The following is a 20,229-nucleotide window of genomic DNA, read 5'->3' on the forward strand; positions in this document are numbered from 1 at the left end:
AGAAGCTTTTACAGAGAAAGAACAACTGGCAGGTGGTGTGTATATGTGTTGCTTTAATGAGTAGCAATAACTAATGCATAGAAACTACTAAGAATATCTTAACCTTATAAGAAAAAGGGAAAGGAAAGCGGTGGGGAGAGGTAGAGAGATTTGGGTTAGAGGAGGGAATGGAACTGAAGTTTTCCAGGAAAAGTTCATATTACCAGGTTTCAGACTAGGCTCGAGGCTGGTCTTGTTGGAGACTTGAGACTGGCTTCAGGTGTTGGAGCGTATCCCAGACACTACTCAGTAGGGAAGGCCATGAATTGAGTTAGGGGTTGGCCCCAAGTGTGGTTGGACTACAACTCCCATCATCCCCTGCCACAACAGCCTTGGTGGTTGTAGCCCAGCAACAGCTGGAGGCCTAAGGTTGGAAACCCTTGAACCAAGTCTATGATCAGAGTGCCAGTGCAGTATTGTCGTGGGAGTACCAGACTAGAAACAGAGAGCCCCAGATCTGAGTCCCATATCGCTTCTCTATTGCCATGAAGCAGCTCACTGAGGGAACTTTGCTGTCTCTCAGCCTCCTTCGCAGAGTGAGAACAAAGGGGAAGGGGAGGCCCTTATATCAGGGGCAGAGCTATAATTGAACAAGGTGGTTGGGGGGGGGGGCGGCGGATCTCCCTGAGCCCCTGATGGAGAGGGGCCTGCCAACTTTTCACTGTCGATGTATGAATGTATGAGGTGATTGTAGTAGGTACAGTATGTTGCTTTTAAAAACGTTTCTGAGCCAGTGCATGTCCATAAGTGTGCATGTGTGAAAGTGTTTATGTGCTCGGGGACTGTGTGATATGATTTGCATAGGAACGAGAAAAAGGCATGCTGATGAGAACGTTTTGTTTTTCACGAGGTTTTTCACAGTGCTTCTGCAGCAAAGACACAGGGCAAGGAGAAGACAACAGGGGCCCATCTTCACTTCTTGCCCCAGGGCCCATTCCAACTTTGCTATGCCCCTGCCTTATATCCTCTCCTGAGGAAAAGGCAGGATAGAAATGCAATTAATATGTTTAACTTCACCTAGAGTTAAATTCTAGCATCAGGGGGCGGTTCCAGGGCTGAATCTTCAGGGAGTGAAGTTGATAGAGGGCCCAACTGTACACAGGGACAAGGAACAGCCAGAGAAGCCAGGAGATAGCTGCCCAAGTTGGCTGTCTGGCAGGGTAGTGGGAACATGAGTGGGTAAAGGGGGCCCCTCTGGAGCTTGTCAACCTACAAGGCCCAACCTGAGAGATGAGGAGAACTTGCTAGAGGAACTGAAGCAAAGTAAGAGGCCTTCTTAACATTTCACCTGGGATGCCAAAAATGGCCAAGGCCAGCTCAGTGGTTGTTTTGGAAGACTAGACGGAGGGAATTTCCATTGACGCCTCTGATGTTCTTTCTTTCGCTTGTCACATAGCTAGAACACCCGGCTGGCTGGGCCCTGGAGGAAAGGGGTCGCATCCTGATTGCCCTCATGTACATCTCTGAGCGCCGTGGACTGCTGGTGTCTATTCTTCGCTGTGCCCATTTAGCTGCCATGGATGTGTGTGGCTACTCGGATCCCTATGTAAAAACGTGAGGAATGCACCCACAGAGGGTAGACAAGGAATGCTGGGAGACTCCTGCTGTTGAGTCCCAGCCAACCTTGGCTGACATTAACCATGGTTATGACCAGTGTGGGAAGGGGCCGGAGGCATTCTTAACAGAGAGAACTGGGGCTGGAGAAGAGAGGGGTTATAACCTCAGCCCCACCTGTTAGGGATTGCTTTAGGCGTAAAGATGCCCATCTTTGCCTCTAAGACTGTGGGCATTCAAAAGACAGCATAAAACATCCCTATTTAAGAATGCTCTTAGTATGTAACCCTGGAATTAATTTTCTGAAGATATCCAGTTAGTAGGACAAACATTTCGTTAAACAATTAATTAGGAAGCATCTTGATTGAATAAAAGGAAATGTACCTGAATGATCTGGCAGCAGATCTTTAAAAACATGTTAAATGCAAGTACTTCAAATATGACAAGTTAGGGTTAGACAGGTGCCAAGAATCATCTTAGGAAAAGGAATTCCCTCCTAGTTCCCAATTCTCTTACAAAAAGGAATGCCTCTTGTAAGATGAATACTGTACTTTTGAAATGCATAAGAGTGGATTACATTTGGACATATGTAGTTTTAAATAAGCAATAATGGACCTGCAACAAAATGTTGTCGTTTATTCCTGGCATGCGAGTGTTACCTGAACCTGAAGCGGAGCATGTTGGAAAAACAGACCCGAGTGTCTGCTCTAACTTGGGCTTTGCTTTATATGCAACTTCTATTTTTTCCTGTTTTACAGGCGCTTTGCAGGAGGAAGGGCTGGTGCTCAGTCTCAGCTCCTGTCCAATGCCCCTGAAAAACATAAAGCTGTGAAATGGCTCATGAGAAAACTACTACTACTGCTCTTCAACCAAAGTTCTCAAAGTGGTTCACACAGAAAAATACATAAATAAGATGGTCCCCTGTCCCCAAAGGGCTCACCATCTAAAAAGAAACATGAGGTAGATACAAGCAACAGCCACTGGAGGGATGCTGTGCTGGGGTTAGATAGGGCCAGTTGCTCTCCCCCTGCCAAATATAAAGGAATCGTCACTTTAAAAAGGTGTCTCTTTACTCAGTTAGCAGGAATCTAACCCCTGCTAACTGGGCAAAGAGGCACCTTTTAACATGGTGATTCTCTTTATTTAGCAGGGGGAGAGTAACTGGCCCTATCCACCCCCAGCACAGTACTTCCAGTGACTGTTGCTGGTGTCTATCTTATGTTTCGTTTTAGAATGTGAGCCCTTTGGGGACAGGGAGCCATCTTATTTATTTGTTATTTCTCTGTGTAAACCGCCCTGAGCCATTTTTGGAAGGGCGGTATAGGAATCGAAATCATCATCATAATTTTCTAAGCAAAAATGAAAACACATCTTCCCACATCAGAGGGCTTGTGACTGTCTTGAGGGAGTGTTCTTCAAGCCGATATATGTCTCACTCTTTTTTGTTCAAGGCCTCCTCCCTCCCCTGCTTGCTGCGGAGTTCCATTACCTCCACCTGCCTGCTGTGCTCTGAGCCCATGAACATTCCACCCCACTAACATGGGAACAGTTGGGGGCGGGGGTTGACTTCCTTAGGGATTTTTGTTTCCCCAGATTTTTTTTTTTTAAGACCAACATATCTGTGGGTCACCCCAAGTCTGCCGGTACCTCCCATTTGCCCACAAGTACTCCAGTTATCCATCCATAAGGATCTCAAATATCTACACTTTCAGAAATAGTACATAGATGTCTCCAATAATCAGCTAAAATTCAGTTATTCAGCTAAGATCTATTTAAATTGTGTGACTCTTTTACAAATTAGTCAAGGATGTTTTATACTGCGTATTTTTAGGTATTTGTGATATACTGTTGAGTTTTATGGTGGCACTTAAGTATGCATATGTAGAACTCTAAGGGTCATTAACTGCCTTGAATATCGTTTTGGGAAGGAGACAGGAAGACAACAGATGGTCTAGACAGACTTGCTCCGTTTCTTGCCAGGTATCTGAAGCCAGACGTAGAGAAGAAGTCAAAGCACAAAACCACTGTGAAGAAGAAGACACTGAACCCAGAATATAATGAGGTGGGTGCAGGAGAACAAGAAACATAACTGGACTTTCTGGGAGGCAAGGCCAGGGTTTGATCAGATTTGATCCGATTTTTAACTAATTTTAAAATGAGATTTTAAGCTGTCTTGTATTGCATTTTGTATGTTTTCTTCTTTTTTATCTGTTATGATTTAGTGTTATGTGTTATTTTATGTTGTCATCCTCTGCTGTGAGCCACCCAAAGAACAATTTGTTACAGGGTGGCTAACAAATAATAAAGTGCATTATTCTTGAGTGGCAGGGCAGGGGAGGGACCAGGATTCCTGGGTTCTAACCTTTCCTCTTCCATGCCCCACCACAGGACTTTTTCTACGAGATTGAACAGTCAGAACTTGCTCAGAAATCTCTGGAGATAACAGTTTGGGATTACGACATTGGGAAATCTAACGACTTTATTGGTGAGAAGCAACTGGGCTAACCAGGGCATAGCTGAGGGACCTAGAACACTGAGCATATAGATTTTTACCACAGATGTAAACCGATTTAATAGTCACTTTCTCTGCTCCAGGGAACTGTGTTTTATTTTAAAGGTTTATCATCACTTTATGCTTTAGAGGGATGGCCCAAGGTATTGTGGTGAGACACCAAGTGCCCCACAGCCCTTGTGGGAACCAATCCCCTTTCAAAATGGACCCTTGTGAGCTGTGAAAGTGGCACAGGGAGGAGGGGAGGTTGCCAGGAGTTTTCCCAGACAGCAGGCTTTACCACAGGTTTAGTGCCAGGCTTTACTGCAAGTTCAAATTTGTCCTCAAAACCGGATGCAAATAGTGGATTTTTACCCCAGATAGAAATCGGGCTACACTCTAACACGCAGTGAAAAACCCGAATCGTGTGTGAAGTGCTCCCCAATAGCTCGCAGGGACTTTAGGGTAAATCTGCCTGACATTGTGAACACACCCCCTCCATTCCGGAGATGTGAGCAGTGTTCCCTATAAGGTGAGTGCACGCTCACACGTTTTTTGATGTCCGCTCAGTTCATTTTAGATCCCACTCAGGTTGAATCAGGAAGGCCCCATGCTGAACGCACGTGCACACACTGTCTTGATACTGCTGCTCAGAACAAAATTCATTCCGCACACAGATGGAAAAAATCAGAGAGAACACTGGATGTGAGCTAAAGGGCTTCAAAAGCCCTGTGTGGAAAGCACCCAGTCTCCTCTTCTCTCCTTGTGCTTCCTACATGCTTCTCAAGTCGTGCGAAGAGAAGCGCTTCTTGCAAAGCTTGAAAGGGTCCGATCCGTCCTGAAGAACTGCTCTGAGGGTGGAAGAGGGGCATTTTGCTGGCTCCCCAATAAACTGCGGCCCGAGGCAGCTGCCTCACCGCACTCAAGGGCTGCCCCGGTGCTGTTTACTGCTGTTCCTTTTTGTTTTGTTGGCTTTACTTGGGGGCAGCCCTTCCATGAGGCAGGGTGAGGCGGACACCTCAGGCATGGGTGTGGGGAGAGATGCCAAGTGCCTAGCCCCCCTGCCACCACAGACCACACCTTACTGCCACCCTTCCTTGCCCCACTGGGCCATGCTGCTCATTTTCACTTCCCCTCCACATTGGGGTGAACTGGGTTGGAGCCATAGCTGAGTGGCAGGGCTTCTGCTCTACGCACAGATCTCAGGTTCAATCCCTGGCAGCATCTGCAGGGGAGGCTGGGAAAGACTCCCAGAAATCTTGGGGGGAAAGACTCTCCAAGAAACCTTGGAGAGCCGCTACGTGTCAGTGCAGACAATACCGAGCTGGGCAGACCAATGGTCTGACTTGGTATAAGGCAGCTTTCTTTGTTCTTGACCTAAGAATGCCCCTGCCAGGCTTAGTGGCATCGTCTCAGCATGCTCATGTGTCATTGCCACTGTGCAGGCAGCTGAGCATGTCTGCCGATCGGTGGGGAGGGAGAGGCATCCTATCGTACTTCGCATCAGGCAGCAAAATGTCTTGGACCACCACTGGTTTTATTATTTTTGCTGTTTTTATGTTTTTTAATCTGGTTGTTAGCTGCCTTTGGTATCTCCATGTTTGGAAGGAAGAGTGGGGCATGCATTTATACATAAAGAATTAAAATGAACTGTAATTCTGTGAGGGCAGGGTGGAGCCTCTTAGACTCCACAGCAGCCTCACCAAATTTCAGTTCCCATGATTCTTTGGAGGAAGCCACGGCACTTGAGCCAGTATAAAACCGATGTGAGGTGCATGTGCCGGCTGTTTCACAGGAAAGCCATCTCTTGCTTCAGGGAAGGAGCAGGTAACTCAACAGAGGGCATGGTATGGATACCACAAGAACTTCTTCTTTTCTTCCAGGTGGGGTGACCCTTGGTCCGGGGGCCCCTGGAGAATGCCGACAACACTGGCTCTCCTGCCTTCAGACCACTGACCGCCGCCTTGAGCACTGGCACACGCTCACCAATGAGCTCCCAGAATCCTCCACTTTCGGCCCCTGAGGTGCCATCTTGAATGTCCACAGAACTGCATCCTCCCACCCTGCCTGCCAAAAAAAAGGGAGGGGCACAGCACCAGAGACCCCCCCTCCTTTGCACGAGGACGTTTGCACGTTTTCAACGTTACTTGTTGTTGGTGTCCATTTATATTACGCTCTGGGGAAGGGCTTTAAGTGGAGGCTGTCCCTTCTTCTGGCTTGATGTGATGAGGCAATGTTGGCGGGGGGTATGGCAGAGCTAAGAAAGAGCAGGAGGAGCCCAATAAGCAGACTGTGATTGCCACTTGTACAAGAAAAAGACTATTTATGTAAAGTCACAAAAAATATACTATTCTTCAATTAATCCTCTCCCTAAATTACCAGCATTTCTGCCTTTCCAAGCTGACCACGGATCTTAAATGTCACTATTTGTTTCTTTTCTACCAAGGTCTGGCTTGGATTTTAAGAGGACCAGAAGCTATTTGCTAGTCCATAGTCAGAAATTTCTAACATAAGTTTCTTTTAAAACAAAAATCATTTCAAAAGCCCTTAAAAACCCACCTCCCTTATGGAATTTCTTTCTGCTGTTTAAAATGACTATTTTTTTCTCCTTTCCACACCAGCTCCTGTCCCTTCTCATGTTATTTTACAGTGGCATATGCAATTCATTCTCATGGACCATTTAAAAATTGTCTGATCTCTCCACTTCTTGCATGGGTTCAAGAGGCTTCCATTTGGCACACTTCCTATTAACCTGGTGTTAAGAAGCATGTTTATCCCTTTAAGCTTTAAAGGAAAAGAAGCCCTCTGCAAGTCTCCCACCCTGCTAGTTTCTGGCAGGCAAGTAAGGCACTTTTTAAAAAGTGGGGCCACCAGAAAATACCCTGCTATTACCAAGCTGCCCATGTTTTGCCTATCAAAACACACTATCTAGCCTTTGAGTCAGAAACAGACGCTTCCAGTTATTAGAAGTCTGAGGGTCAATTCACACTCTTCACAGCAGAAGGATTTGAAATTGGCTTTCATTCTGCTGGGGGGGAAATGGTGTCTGAAGGGCAAACATGTCTAAGCACACGATAAAAGGCAGTGGGCTTGGGTTGTGGTCCTGTGATATGCTATGGTTGCCAAAGCACATCCACCACATTTTTACAAACTAGGGCTGGCTATACCATCAGGCCCAACGCAACACAATTAAAGCAAGGGTTCTCAAACACTGGTCCCCAGATGTTGCTGTCCTACAACTCCCCTGACCCTCAGCCACAATTGTTGCATTAAAAAGGACAGCAAGTTGTCAGATATTTAGGCTAAAACCCTAAACACACATTCTAGGGTGTGAACATAATGGGGCTTACTTCTGAGTAAGCAATCATAGAGCTGCAGTGTTCATTTGTTATTATTTCACCACTCTGGGAGACACCATTACAATCGCCTTACCCAGGACCCAGAACATCTTGGGCCATCTTGTTTGTATGGTTTTAATAATATTAAAACACAATCTATTAAGGTAGGCTGTAAATCTTAACACAAGCAGCACAAGCTATTCTTTCGCAACATATTCACGTCGATCTCTCTGCCACAATAAGCTTTATACATTTATTCCATCCTGGCCAACATCTTGACTAATGCGATGCTTGCACAACGAACCACGTTGAGCTAAGATTGGGAATGCTTGAAACTGCATTCTTGCACCACTGCACAAAGTGCCCTACAAAACATAGTGAGGCATACCGCAGGTGGCACAAGTGCAAACATCTTTATGTGACTAATCTGGAACACAAGCCCAAGACGTGGAGCAACTAGCTAGCACAACAGCCCTGTGCATGCACAACATTAGTCAGGAGAACATTGTCCCGTCTGCCAATCTCATAGGGATTCAGTGTCAGACACACCCATTTCCTCTCCATACATTATGTTTGCTCACCAAAAGACAAAATTCGCCTGCTGTGCAAAATATGAACCAGCTCTTAAAAAGGGGTGCAGTCTTCCATTTATGTTTATGATCAATTATTTCTAGCCAGGCCAACAAATGGCATTTGGTTTCTCTTAAAACAACTGGGTTTCAAATCGCCCAGATATTAATACAACGTTCTTTCCCCTCCCAGTTTTTAGAGGGTTGGTTACTCCTCCTTACATCTGTAGTTACAGGATGGTTTCTTGTAGGCATCCCACCACCACTTAAAAATACCTGTAGCAAAAAAATAAAATGCAGCAAGTAGCAACATTTGGGTGCCTACTAGAAGCCATCTAGTACAATCAATATCCAAGATGCTGGGAATGTTTCAATTTTGTATAAAAGAATCCCCATGTGGTTCTCTGCACAATTTCTTGTAAGCTGATTCCCTTCAAATGTTTACATATGCAGTGCAAAACTCCTTGAACATTTTGTCTTAAAGAAGTTCATCCTTGAGGAGTTTGCAAGCACTTTTTCAGACTTTCCTGCCTTTTAATGGATGTTTTCCTCCGCAGTTTAAAAGGGGTCAGCCTGCCTTGTAAAGGGGCATCGTTTTTTCACATAGATTTTGATTTCTTAAAACACAACTTATAAAGGAGGGTATCTGACAGATAAGAGTTTAAAAAAACCTCTGGCCTCATTATGGGGCAATTCTTCTAAGGGCTCATGGGGTTTAGGAAAAGAGAGAAGCCTGAGGGGTGGAAGATCTGGGGAGGGGTACAGAAATGGCAACGTGGAATTTTTTATACAAAAAAAAAATATCCCATTTACTGATGGATTTGCATGTATTTTTGGAGTCTGTAAACAAAAAATAAAATGTTGGGCGTGACCCCCACGCACACCACCGAGCGGCCTCTGTCCTTTGAGCGGGATGCACCACCGTCACTCAGGAATGTCGATTACCAACTCATCGTCACCATCCAGGGGGTCTTCACCACTCCCCTCCCCAGTATCGCTGAACATCTGATGGGGGACTGTGCTGAGGATGGTGGGCGGCGGCAGCTTGGGGGCTCCACGGGGCGAAGGAAAGGGCAGCCCCACTACGACAGAGGAACAGTCAGAGTGGGAGGTGGGGGGCAGTGGGAGCTGCAGGTGGGAAGAGGAAGAAAAAAAGAAACACATTGTGGGTGGGGCAGAGAACCAGGCTGCACGAAGCCACCTCCACCTCCTCCTCCTCCCCCTGCCTACATTCTCTCTTCCCACATGTAAAGATGTACTGTGTGTCATTAATAGCTTCCCCACACGAAACACCACAATTTCTAGGTACCCACCTCTGAGATGGCTTCTCTAGGCCCACGACTAAAGTCTATAATATCCTACTGTAACTATTCAATTAAATTCTCTTCTACAGTTTCCAATGGTTGCAGTGGAAAGCCGAGGATATATCCAAGTCAGGACGAGGAGCCTTTCCAGTAATTTATGGGCTGGATCTGAAAGTCATACAGAGCACTCGGCCCCCCTAAGGAGTTCCCCGTCCTTCTCCCTCACTCCATAATAATTTTTCTCTGAAAACTGTGTCACCTTCTCTTCTTTATCTCTTCTTGATGAAATGGCATCTTGTTCATGGGGTCAAATAATCCCTTAGAATAATAAGAGAGTGGTTTCATTGTATGAGGGAGGATTATCTAGCACAGACTCATAAAACTACACCTCCCAGAGATCCTTGGGGAGAAGCCATTAGATCACAGAGGTCCAGACTCCAGTTTACAGTGCATAGCTGTTGCATCCTCATTCTTCTGTGGTACCATATCTCCCTTGAATTCAACTAGATTAAGTAATTTACAGGGCACAAGCATCACCATGCATACAAATTAAATCTATAGGGTTCAACACATCCCAAATTATGTGTCTTTCACCACCACCATTGTAACATAGTGCTATATTTGACTATTTAAACATGCTCCCAAATGTAATTCAGCCCCATAGATTCAGATTTCAACACCTCCACAAACCTTTACTCGCTACCCACTTTTCTGAAAGGCAAGTATTCATCAACCAGTGCAGATACCCCTCCTCCTTCCCCTCCCCATCCTGATGGTACCTTGAGCTTGCGGGGCCTTGGGGGCCGCCGGGCAGAGCGGGTAGCGTTGGTGTCAGGTTGGGGGGCCCCAGGCTCAGGCCCCAGTGCCAGGTAGTCAGAGGGGAAGGGAGCATAAGAGGGCGAGGCCAGCTGGGTGGGATGGGAGAGGTGGGAGGGAAAAGATGGAATAAGAAATCAAACTATGAGTGATGAGCACAAGAGGTCTGAATTAAAATCAAAAAGCCACACAGGTATCAACCCACATATATCTGAGATCTGTCCCTGTAATCTCAAGCACAAGCTATCTGTGCTCAGACATCGCCTACGAGGCCCAGGAGTCAGAAGGTCTTATTCCGACAAATGTGTCCCACCCCTCTAGTGCTGTGCAGAGACAGGAGCCCCCGACACGGCCAGTTCTGTGCAGTACCTGCCTTGTCTGGTGCTGGGGGAGTCTCTTCTATGGAACCAGAGCCCATGGAGATGCCAGGAGGGCATGCAGGGACCAGTGTTCCCTTCAAGGTGTGAGCAATTTTATTTCCACTCAGTTAATTTTAGATCCCACTCAGGTTGAATCAGGAACCCTCTCTGAATGCATGCACGTGCATACACTGCCTTGATACTGCCACCCAGAACAAAATTCATTCCACCCACAGATGAAAACAATTAGAAGGAACACTGGCAGGGACATCTGGGAAGTATAGTTCCTCATAGCGCTTTCCTAGGAGGAAAATGTTGGGAGGAACTACACATCCCAGTTGTCCCTGCACAGCATCCCCATTGGCTCCAGTTCCATGGAAGAGGCTCCCATGGCAGATGACCTACCAAGTCTTGTGTGCACCCTGGCCTGCTGGGAGCGGCCACCTCCGTGCGACATTGTGGGGTGGGATGAACATATTTGCTGGAACTGAGCATTCCAACACAGAAGACTATCACCTACCATCTTTAGAAAATACGAAGAGCCCTGCTGGATCATACCAGAAATCCACCTAGCCCAGCATCCTGTTTCTCCACATCAGCCAACCAGATGCCATCGGGACGTCCCCAAGCAGAACATGAAGGCAGAAGCTTTTCTCCCATTTGCTTACACACCACTTCTGAATCTGGAGGGCCCTTATAGTCATAATGAATAACAGCCATTGGCTGAATTGGTCATGGACTGGACACTGGACCAAGAATCTAAACTACTGGCAACCACCACATCCTACGGCAGTGAATTCTTTACGCGCTGAGTGAAGACGTGCTGCCCTGTCTCTCTCCTGAACGCACTGTCAATCAATATTATAGGGTGATTCCACATTCTACTATTAAGGTACAGGGCGAAATAGATGTCCTTCTAGCTACTTTCTCCACACCATGCATAACTTCATATGACTCTTTCATGCTTCCTCATTTTCTAAACTAAAATATTCCAAGTTGTTTAACCTTTTGTTGCAGGGAAGGTGCTCCAACACCTTGATAATGTTGAACATAGATGAACATACAGAACTGCCTTCCACTGAAACAGACAACTGGTCAGTCTCCAGGGTTTCAGGCAGGAGTGTCCAGAAATAGGAAATGCCGGGAATTGAATCCAAGATGCTCTACCACTGAGCTTTAGCCCCATCCCCAAAGGACAGGCCTTTGCTGAAATGGGTCCCAGATTTGTCCTCTCTTTGAGAAGCCAGTGGTGTGCATGCATCTACATGCCTACAAAAACCAGAATGATTTCACAAACCCACACATCAGACCCCCAGCACACACAGCCAACACACAAGCATTCGTTTAGGCATCATCTAAAAATAAGCCCTAATATACAAACGTAACAATCAAGTCAGACACTCTGTTTCATGTCTGCACAGTGTATTACAAACCGCAACTAAGTGCTGGAATAGAAAGTAATGAGGCGAAATGGAGGTGATCTGGTAGGGGCTCGAGGGGAGAGGATGGAGGGCAGGCCAGGGTAGCCTGTCTGAAATCAGGTCAACCATTTTGGATAAAGGCATAGACATGTGCCCACAGACACGCCAGCAGGACCTGAATACTCCTATTGGCCAAGCGGTGTAGCTTTGTTTTTCTCCTATCAAGCATGAAAGCGCTACACACTGGTACGACCATTTTGAATGCTGGCAGAGAACCTTAGCCACAGTTAGCTACAGACTGAGCTTATGGCAAAGGTATCTGCACTGCCATTGGTCCCAAAGTTTGAATGGGGCAACCTATTCTACCCAGTTTTCTTACTTTTACAAAAATGGAGTTACTCACAGATGTTAGGTAAGGCGATGGTGTCCCTGAAGCTGGCAGCCCAAAGCCAGAAGTTGGCTGGAGGGAAAGGCCTGAAGATGAAGGTGACGAGGCACTACCAAGCTGGGGACTTCTTTTTCTGTGAGCAAAGAGAGATTTGTGGATGAAAACTGGACATGAGCACACACCACAAAGCCAGCGCAACCACAGGCACAACGTAGGAAGCTGCCTTGTAGAGATGGACCACTCCATTGGTCCATCTAGCTTGGTATTGTCTACACCAAGGCTGCTCAACTTCGGCCCTCCTGCAGATGTAGGCCTACAATTCCCATAATCCCTGGCTATTGACCACTGTGTCTTGGGATTATGGGAACTGTAGTCCAAAAACAGCTGGGGGACCAAAGTTGAACAGGCCTGGTCTACACTGCCTGGCAGTGGCTCTTCATGGAGAGGAGAGCTGGTCTTGTGGTAGCAGGCATGACTTGTCCCCATAGCTAAGCAGGGTCTGCCCTGGTGGCATCTGAATGGGAGACTTGATGTGTGAGCACTGCGAGATATTCCCCTCAGGGGGTGAAGCCGCTCTGGGAAGAGCAGAAGGTTTCAAGTTCCCTCCCTGGCTTCTCCAAGATAGGGCTGAGAGAGATTCCTGCCTGCAACCTTGGAGAAGCCGCTGCCAGTCTGTGAAGACAATACTGAGCTAGATAGACCAATGGTCTGACTCAGTATATGGCAGTTTCCTATGTTCCTATGTAAGGTTTCAGGCAGGAATCCATCCCAGCCCTATCTGGAGATGCTGCCAGGCACTGAACCTGGGATCTTCTGCTTACAAAGCAGATGCTTTACCACAGGGGTTCTCAACTGGTAATACTCCAGATTTGCTGAACTACAACTCCCATCACCCCTCAAGTACAATTTATTGTGGCTGGGGATTATGAGAGTTGTAGTTGGTGCAGCAGGGAAGTAACTTGATTAGCAAGCCAGAGGTTGCCGTTTCGAATCCCCACTGGTATGTTTCCCAGACTATGAGAAACTCCTATATCGGGCAGCAGCAATACAAGAAGATGCTGAAAGGCATCATCCCATACTCTGCAGGAGGAGGCAATGGTAAACCCCTCCTGTATTCTACCAAAGACAACCACAGAGCTCTGTGGTCGCCAGAAGTCGACACTGACTCGAGCACACTTTAGTTCGGCAACATCCGGAATACTACAGGTTGGGAACCCCTGTGCTACCACTAAGCTACGGCCCACCCCAAAAAGGTGGCACATATGGGTCTCCAATCCAGGCACTGAACATAACAAAACCTGCTTAGCTTTAGCAAAGTGGCTATATTGTGTGCCCTCAGAACATGCTCTGGAACCACTTATACAGATTTAGCCACCAAAGTCATGTTGGATATAATTTATAATGCAGGACAAGCAAAGCAGCCATGCTTGCTTTAGGAACAGATCACTCCATGGCCCACATCTGAAATGATTATACTAGGCCTCATAGAAAAATAGCACAAGGTCTTTTTTGCCTCCTAACTGACAGGAAGCTCATTTTGAAAGCAGGCTCAAACAGATCAGTCAGAAGGATTCTGTCCTGTAAGCAAAGTCAACCAAATGGAACAGACATTTAAACGCGACACCAGTGGTGGCCATTTTGTAGAATGGCACATACCCCACCATCTTGGAGCCCAGGGCGCTTACACTCACCTCTTTAGGGACTGTGGCTCTGCCCCTTTGGGTATCTCCCCATCACTATTGTCCGAGGAGGCTGTTGCCTCAGAGTCTGAAAAAGGAAGTTGTTATTCATCAGATTTGCATCCAACTCTACTGCCAAAAGCTTCAGGATGGCATATATATGGCTGTTCTTTTATTCTCATATGCCTGTGAGTGAGGTTAGGTTGAGAAACAGTGACTTGGCCAAGGTTATCACGAGACTATCAAGGCTGAGCAGGAATTGGAATCTATATCTTTGTATTAGTGCAAGAGCCCTTGAACCTTGTACAAGTAACCTTAGGATGAGGTCATCATGTCCCTTTAAAACTACTACAGGGAATATCAACCTTGGGTCCCCAGATGATGTTGGATTCGGTGATCTCGCCAACTTCTCTCATCTGTGCACAGAATGAGTTTTGTTCTGGGTGGCAGTATCAAGGCAGTGTGTGCGCACATGCATTCAGAGTGGGGCCTTCCCGATTCATTCCGAGCGGGATCTAAATTTAACTGAGCGGACATCAAAAAACTCGTGTGCATGCCTTAAAGGGAATACTGGTTGGATGACAACTGCCACCATCCCCAGCCACAATGGCTTTCAGTCACTGAGCTGTAGTCTAACAACAACATCAGAGGACCCAAGGCTGAGAACTCCTGACTTACCTTACAGGGCTGTTGCAAAAATCACAAGACAGTATTATATGTGAACATGTGTTCACAGTTATAAACATAAGTGAATATGTTCACAGCAACAATGTTAACATATTCACATTGCTGAAAAGGTTCAAATATTCAGCAATGTGAAGAGCTTTGAATGCAGATGCTAAGATTATTAATCTGTACTGTTTTGACTAAACATACATCTTATGATGTTCTTACTGTCTTATATAAATTGTTGTTTTGGCCAGTATCTAAAACAGCTACCTTACACTTCATCTCTGTACAAGAGAACCTCAGTATTCACGGGGGTTCTGTTCTCCGCTACTACTGTAGATACGGAAACTGCAAATACTGGGTTATTGGGGCAATGGGATCGCGGAGGTCATTTCCAGCCACCCCCAACCTGCACATATAACCCTTTTTAAACCATTTCCCCCTCGTGTATGCTGAGGTTGGGTGTCTATTACTTCTCGTGTATACACAACTGTGGGGACATCCTGCTGCCCCATCTCTAAACACCATCTGAATAAATTTGCAGACCCCCAATTACCTGATGATTCTTCATCCACATTCTCATATTGGAGCAGGCGATCAAGTAGAAAGCTGGGGAGAGGAAATGGGCACAAGTCAAGGGAAAATACAACACCAAACTAGTCTTTAAAAAGAATGTTCAAGGGCTCCAGTCTGCCTACAAGTGATGTCATTCACTTCTTAATCCTAAACGTGAGCATCAAGCTGAGGTTATTCAGTGGCCAGGGAGAGGCACTCTGTGGATTATCTGAGGCACTTTCATACTAACTGCTACCCTGAGGCAGCAACTAACTGCTGAGGCACTTTCATACTAACTAACCCCTACTAACTTGGCAAAGAGGCACCTTTTAACGTGGTGATTCTCTTTATTTAGCAGGGGGAGAGTAACTGGCCCTATCCACCCCCACAGTACCTGCAATGACTGTTGCTGGTGTATATCTTATGTTTCTTTTTAGATTGTGAGCCCTCTGGGGACAGGGATCCATCTTATTTATTTATTATTTCTCTGTGTAAACTGCCCTGAGCCATTTTTGGAAGGGTGGTATAGAAATCGAATAAAATAATAATAATCTCAGTTCTCCACTACATCCCCCCACACACAAACACACACACATATTCTTTCTGGCAGGGCTCCTGTGATGTCAATAGCAGCATTTCAGGCAGGAAATGAACTGATACAGTGTTCCCCAGCATGATATGCAATAATAAGGAGAAAGCCACCCCAATGAATATCTCCCTACCAGGCAGCTGTTAAGGACAGTGAAACCCAGACAGAAAAAAGTGACACTTCTCCCCTAATATCTCAGCTCTCCCACCTTCAGACCCCACAACTGTTTCCACCCACAGCCTTCCTCATCCCACCAATTCACCTTTTATCCCGTGAAACTTTCAAGAGTTTTCTTTGCGCTTTTCTCAGCTCTTCTTGGAAACATTCTTGTTCCTGAAAAGTGAAAAGAGGCCGCTGAAATAGGACTCCCCACCACACAGCAAGACCATCACACAGCAGGCTCAATGAAGTGGCTGCCTCAGGGAGCAGATTTTGAGTGACATTTAAAAACACTGAATCATCACTTTGTGTTTTGATTATTATTTCTTTACCAGGGTGGGAAGGAAGAAGCCACTTGGATTCCTACCTAAGTTGGCAAACACCTTGGTTCAGCCCTGCTCCCCTCTTCCCATAATAATAAATAGTGAACACAGGAACATAGGAAGCTGCCATATACTTACTGAGTCAGACCATTGGTCTATCTAGCACAGTACTGTCTTCACAGACTGGCAGCGGCTTCTCCAAGGTTGCAGGCAGGAATCTCTCTCAGCCCTATCTTGGAGAAGCCAGGGAGGGAACTTGGAACCTTCTGCTCTTCCCAGAGAGGCTCCGTCCCCTGAGGGTAATATCTTACAGTGCTCATACTTCTAGTCTCCCTTTCATATGCAATCAGGGTGGACCCTGCTTAGCTAAGGAGACAAGTCATGCTTGTTAACACAAGACCAGATCTCCTCTCCTCATGTCAGTGGCTGACATGAGCAAAATTACTCAAAGTAGTTCCATTGAAATTGCCTAACTTGTGCCTTTAATATTAATGGGACTACTCTGAGTAATTTTCCTCTGCATGTCAGTCAGTAATAGTAATTTATACCATCCAGACTTTATCACATACATTTGTATATGAGAAATACAAATGTATATGAGAAAAAATATTATATGAGAATACATTATAAGAGAAATACAAATACATGAGAAATGTATTTCTCATGTGTTGTTATTGCTGCTTTTAACAGATATCATTTGTGTTATGTTACATTGTGCAGAGCTTTGGTTGCCTTTTTGAAAGCAGAAAGGTGGTATAGAAAGCCTTTAATTAAAAAAAACAATTTTTTAATCCTTACAACTACCTTGTAAAATAGATCGATATAATTACTCCCACACTGCAGAAGGAAGTCTAAGAGGGAGAGAAAGTAGCTTGCCTAAGGTACGTAGCAACTTGCAGAGGTAAGTTTGGACCTGGTGACTTCCCGAGTCATAGCTGTCAGCCTCTAACCAGGACACCCAGATACCTGTTCCCCATTTCCTCATCAGATTCTCCAAAACCTAATATGTATCGGTCTGGCTACTAAAGTTGTAATCCAGGCTTCTTGTCCTAGCTACTAAAGTTGCAATCCTAAGTGTGCTTACTACTCCCACTAAGCTCAATAGGACTAACTACTAATAGTAGTACTGATACTTATACACCATTTCCCAGCAAGCTCTCAAAGCAGTTTACATGGAAAAATAAATACATATGTAAAGATGGTTCCCCATCCCTAGAGAGCCCCCAGTCTTTAAAAAATAAAAATAAAAACACCAGCAACATCCACTGGAGACATGCTGCCCTGGAGTTGGACAGAAACAGCGGCTAAATAAAAGAATTAACACTTTCAAGAGCACCTCTTTACTCAGCAGGGACTTGCTTCAGAAGAAGCAGGTTGCCCATCCTACATACAGGTGAAACTCGGAAAATTAGAATATCATGCAAAAGTCCATTAATTTCAGTAATGCAAATTAAAAGGTGAAACTGATATATGAGACAGACGCATTACATGCAAAGCGAGATAAGTCAAGCCTTAATTTGTTATAATTGTGATGATCATGGCGTACAGCTCATGAAAACCCCAAATCCACAATCTCAGAAAATTAGAATATTACATGGAACCAAGAAGACAAGGATTGTAGAATAGAACAATATCGGACCTCTGAAAAGTATAAGCATGCATATGTATTCAGTACTTGGTTTGGGCCCCTTTTGCAGCAATTACTGCCTCAATGCGGCGTGGCATGGATGCTATCAGCCTCTGGCACTGATGAGGTGTTATGGAAGATCAGGATGCTTCATTAGCGGCCTTCAGCTCTTCTGCATTGTTTGGTCTCATGTCTCTCATCCTTCTCTTGGCAATGCCCCATAGATTCTCTATGGGGTCAGGTCAGGCGAGTTTGCTGGCCAATCAAGCACAGTACACTGTATACTTTTCAGAGGTCCGATATTGTTCTATTCTACAATCCTTGTCTTCTTGGTTCCATGTAAGATTCTAATTTTCTGAGATTGTGGATTTGGGGTTTTCATGAGCTGTACGCCATGATCATCACAATTATAACAAATTAAGGCTTGACTTATCTCGCTTTGCATGTAAGGCGTCTGTCTCATATATCAGTTTCACCTTTTAATTTGCATTACTAAAATTAATGGACTTTTGCACGATATTCTAATTTCCCGAGTTTCACCTGTATACTCTTTAAGGAGCAAGTTATGTTGAAGCCAGCTTCTGAAAATCTCGGGTCACCTGACGGTCTAGTTTCAAAACCATCCCAATCAGGATTTTAAAACCAGTACTAATCTGCAGCCAAATCTGATTGTACGAACACCCTTAAGCTAAATGCTGTGCCCACTCACTCGGGACTCAGCCCCACTGAGCACACTGGGAGTTCTTTTCAAGTAAAGCAGCATAGGGTTGTACTGCTGGAGGAATCCACATAGCCAAATTCATAACGTTTTTGAAAACTCTCTCTGGAGGACTCAGCGTCTCTAAATCCCTTCCTCGCCCCACAACAGACACGTACAACGTGGGTTGACAAATGTGCCCCATTCCAGACAGCCCACGTGCTCCATAGCATCCTATAAAGCAGATCTCCCACCATATCAGAGTATTTTTCGGACATATGGAACTGAAAACATGTTAACCCCGCATGGATCCCCTTCTCCTTTACTCTGCCCTACTCCGTCTCCCCGTCCCCCATTTACTTCAGTGTCCCCCTTATTCCCCTCCCCCACAAATTTAACTCCCCCCGCAATTTCATCTCCTTTTAAAGCAGCTCTTGGTCTCCAGCTGTTCTCTCTCTCCCACCCCGTCTACCCAAATCTCGACTCCCAGCTCTACTGACCGCCGACCACCCCCACCGCACTTTCCCGTCCCTTACATAGATCAGGAATTTGAGCCTCCTCTTCAGGGCCCTGTAGCGCCTCTTATAGCCTCCACCACCGGGGTCAGGTTCTCCTGCCCCGTTCATGCCCAGCTGGGGGAGTAACTTGGGAGTGGGAGAGGAACTAAGACACAAGGAGGAGGCAAGCGAGTGCGGGTGAACTACATATCCCAGCATACCCCGGAAAGAAGGGGGATGGAATGACGGAAACTACGATTCCCAGCATGCCACGGGAGAGCGCTGAGGGTGATGGAACTTGGCAGGTGAGTCTCTTGCAGCAAAAGCAACAAAGCAAGAGCAGTTTTACAGCAAAAGCAATAAAGGCTTATTGAAAAATTATTGTAGCATAAACTTCCATAGGTTACAGCCCACTTCATCGGGTGTCAGGCAGAACTGCAGTTCCCAGTTTCCTATAGGTGGCGCTCCCTCTCTCCCTTCCTCAAGATCACTTTCCAAAATCCTTTTCCAGGTGGCTTTTAGTTTGTTTTCTTAATCTTCATTTCCGAAATTGAAGCCGAGTTTTAAGTACGTACAACCTCACTGGCCCATATGCTTTCTGTTTTTTTGTTTCTTCCTCTATCCCCCGCCCCCTCATTGTCTATTCTAGATTGTAAGGTGTTCGGGGCAGGACTCGTCTATTGAATTATGTAACGTACCACGTGTCCTCCTGTATAAATAAAATTACCATCAACGTTATCGGTTCGTAGCAGTTGCCTTGCTTAGCACAATATTTGACCCACTAAGCTGAATTTAGCCCATCAGTCATGGAGGGCAATCAATAAATCTGTTTCTCCTGATTTCCTGGGCATTTGCGCGGGGAGCCAAGGAAGCTGATAAGTACCTGGCAGCCAAGTACCTCCTGGCAAGTCAGAATACACGCAAATAGACAATATGTGCCTAGATGAGCCCTCATATTCTGAAGGCCTGATCTAGCAAAATAACTCTTAAAAAATAAATAAATCCGTGATTCTGTCTTGTTAATTGCATAATTAAAAAAAAATAATGTAGTGAAACAATAACTTTAATTTGGACCTGACTCAGCGTTCAAAGTGCAGTTGTATGTGAAGTTACACAGTACACTTTCTCAGGCTACGTGCTCTATATGTAAAAAAA

The 20,229-nt window shown here is 45.6% G+C and overlaps 2 protein-coding genes across 5 annotated transcripts in view; one reads left to right on the top strand and one right to left on the bottom strand.

The window, feature by feature from the left end:
* DOC2A (double C2 domain alpha) overlaps positions 1-8,879 on the top strand; it is a 30,961-nt gene extending 22,082 nt beyond the window's left edge. The window contains exons 8-11 of the mRNA XM_053265346.1: positions 1,436-1,593; positions 3,574-3,655; positions 3,982-4,078; positions 5,968-8,879. Of these exons, the coding sequence (XP_053121321.1) occupies positions 1,436-1,593; positions 3,574-3,655; positions 3,982-4,078; positions 5,968-6,107 (477 nt within the window). The 3' untranslated portion in view covers positions 6,108-8,879. The remainder of the gene's footprint in view (positions 1-1,435; positions 1,594-3,573; positions 3,656-3,981; positions 4,079-5,967) is intronic.
* INO80E (INO80 complex subunit E) lies at positions 6,388-19,508 on the bottom strand. Of its 4 annotated transcripts, XM_053265348.1 has the most exons (8): positions 19,296-19,508; positions 16,034-16,104; positions 15,184-15,236; positions 13,971-14,046; positions 12,295-12,412; positions 10,075-10,203; positions 9,555-9,613; positions 8,926-9,119 (listed from the first exon to the last, which is right to left on the bottom strand). In XM_053265348.1, exons 1-8 carry the CDS (start codon positions 19,491-19,493, stop codon positions 9,074-9,076), a joined length of 750 nt encoding a protein of 249 aa, XP_053121323.1. In that variant the 5' UTR covers positions 19,494-19,508; the 3' UTR covers positions 8,926-9,073. The 4 variants fall into 4 exon arrangements, with proteins under 4 accessions (XP_053121322.1, XP_053121324.1, XP_053121325.1 ...); XM_053265347.1 differs by lacking the exon at positions 9,555-9,613 and having other exon boundaries at positions 6,388-9,119; XM_053265349.1 differs by lacking the exons at positions 9,555-9,613; positions 19,296-19,508 and adding an exon at positions 19,114-19,287 and having other exon boundaries at positions 6,388-9,119.
* Positions 19,509-20,229: the final 721 nt, after the last annotated feature.

The sequence above is a fragment of the Hemicordylus capensis genome, chromosome 6 (assembly GCF_027244095.1).
Source record: "Hemicordylus capensis ecotype Gifberg chromosome 6, rHemCap1.1.pri, whole genome shotgun sequence".
NCBI lineage: Eukaryota > Metazoa > Chordata > Lepidosauria > Squamata > Cordylidae > Hemicordylus > Hemicordylus capensis.

Excerpts from the sequence above, each read along its gene's own strand:
- INO80E (XM_053265347.1), bottom strand. The coding sequence starts at position 19,493 with ATGAAGTGGGCTGTAACCTATGGAAGTTTATGCTACAATAATTTTTCA. Across the intron at positions 16,105-19,295 it reads CCATCCCCCTTCTTTCCGGG|GAACAAGAATGTTTCCAAGA; the intron begins GTATGCTGGGAT and ends TTCACTTTTCAG. Across the intron at positions 9,120-10,074 it reads CAAGGCCCCGCAAGCTCAAG|CTCCCACTGCCCCCCACCTC; the intron begins GTACCATCAGGA and ends TCCCACCTGCAG.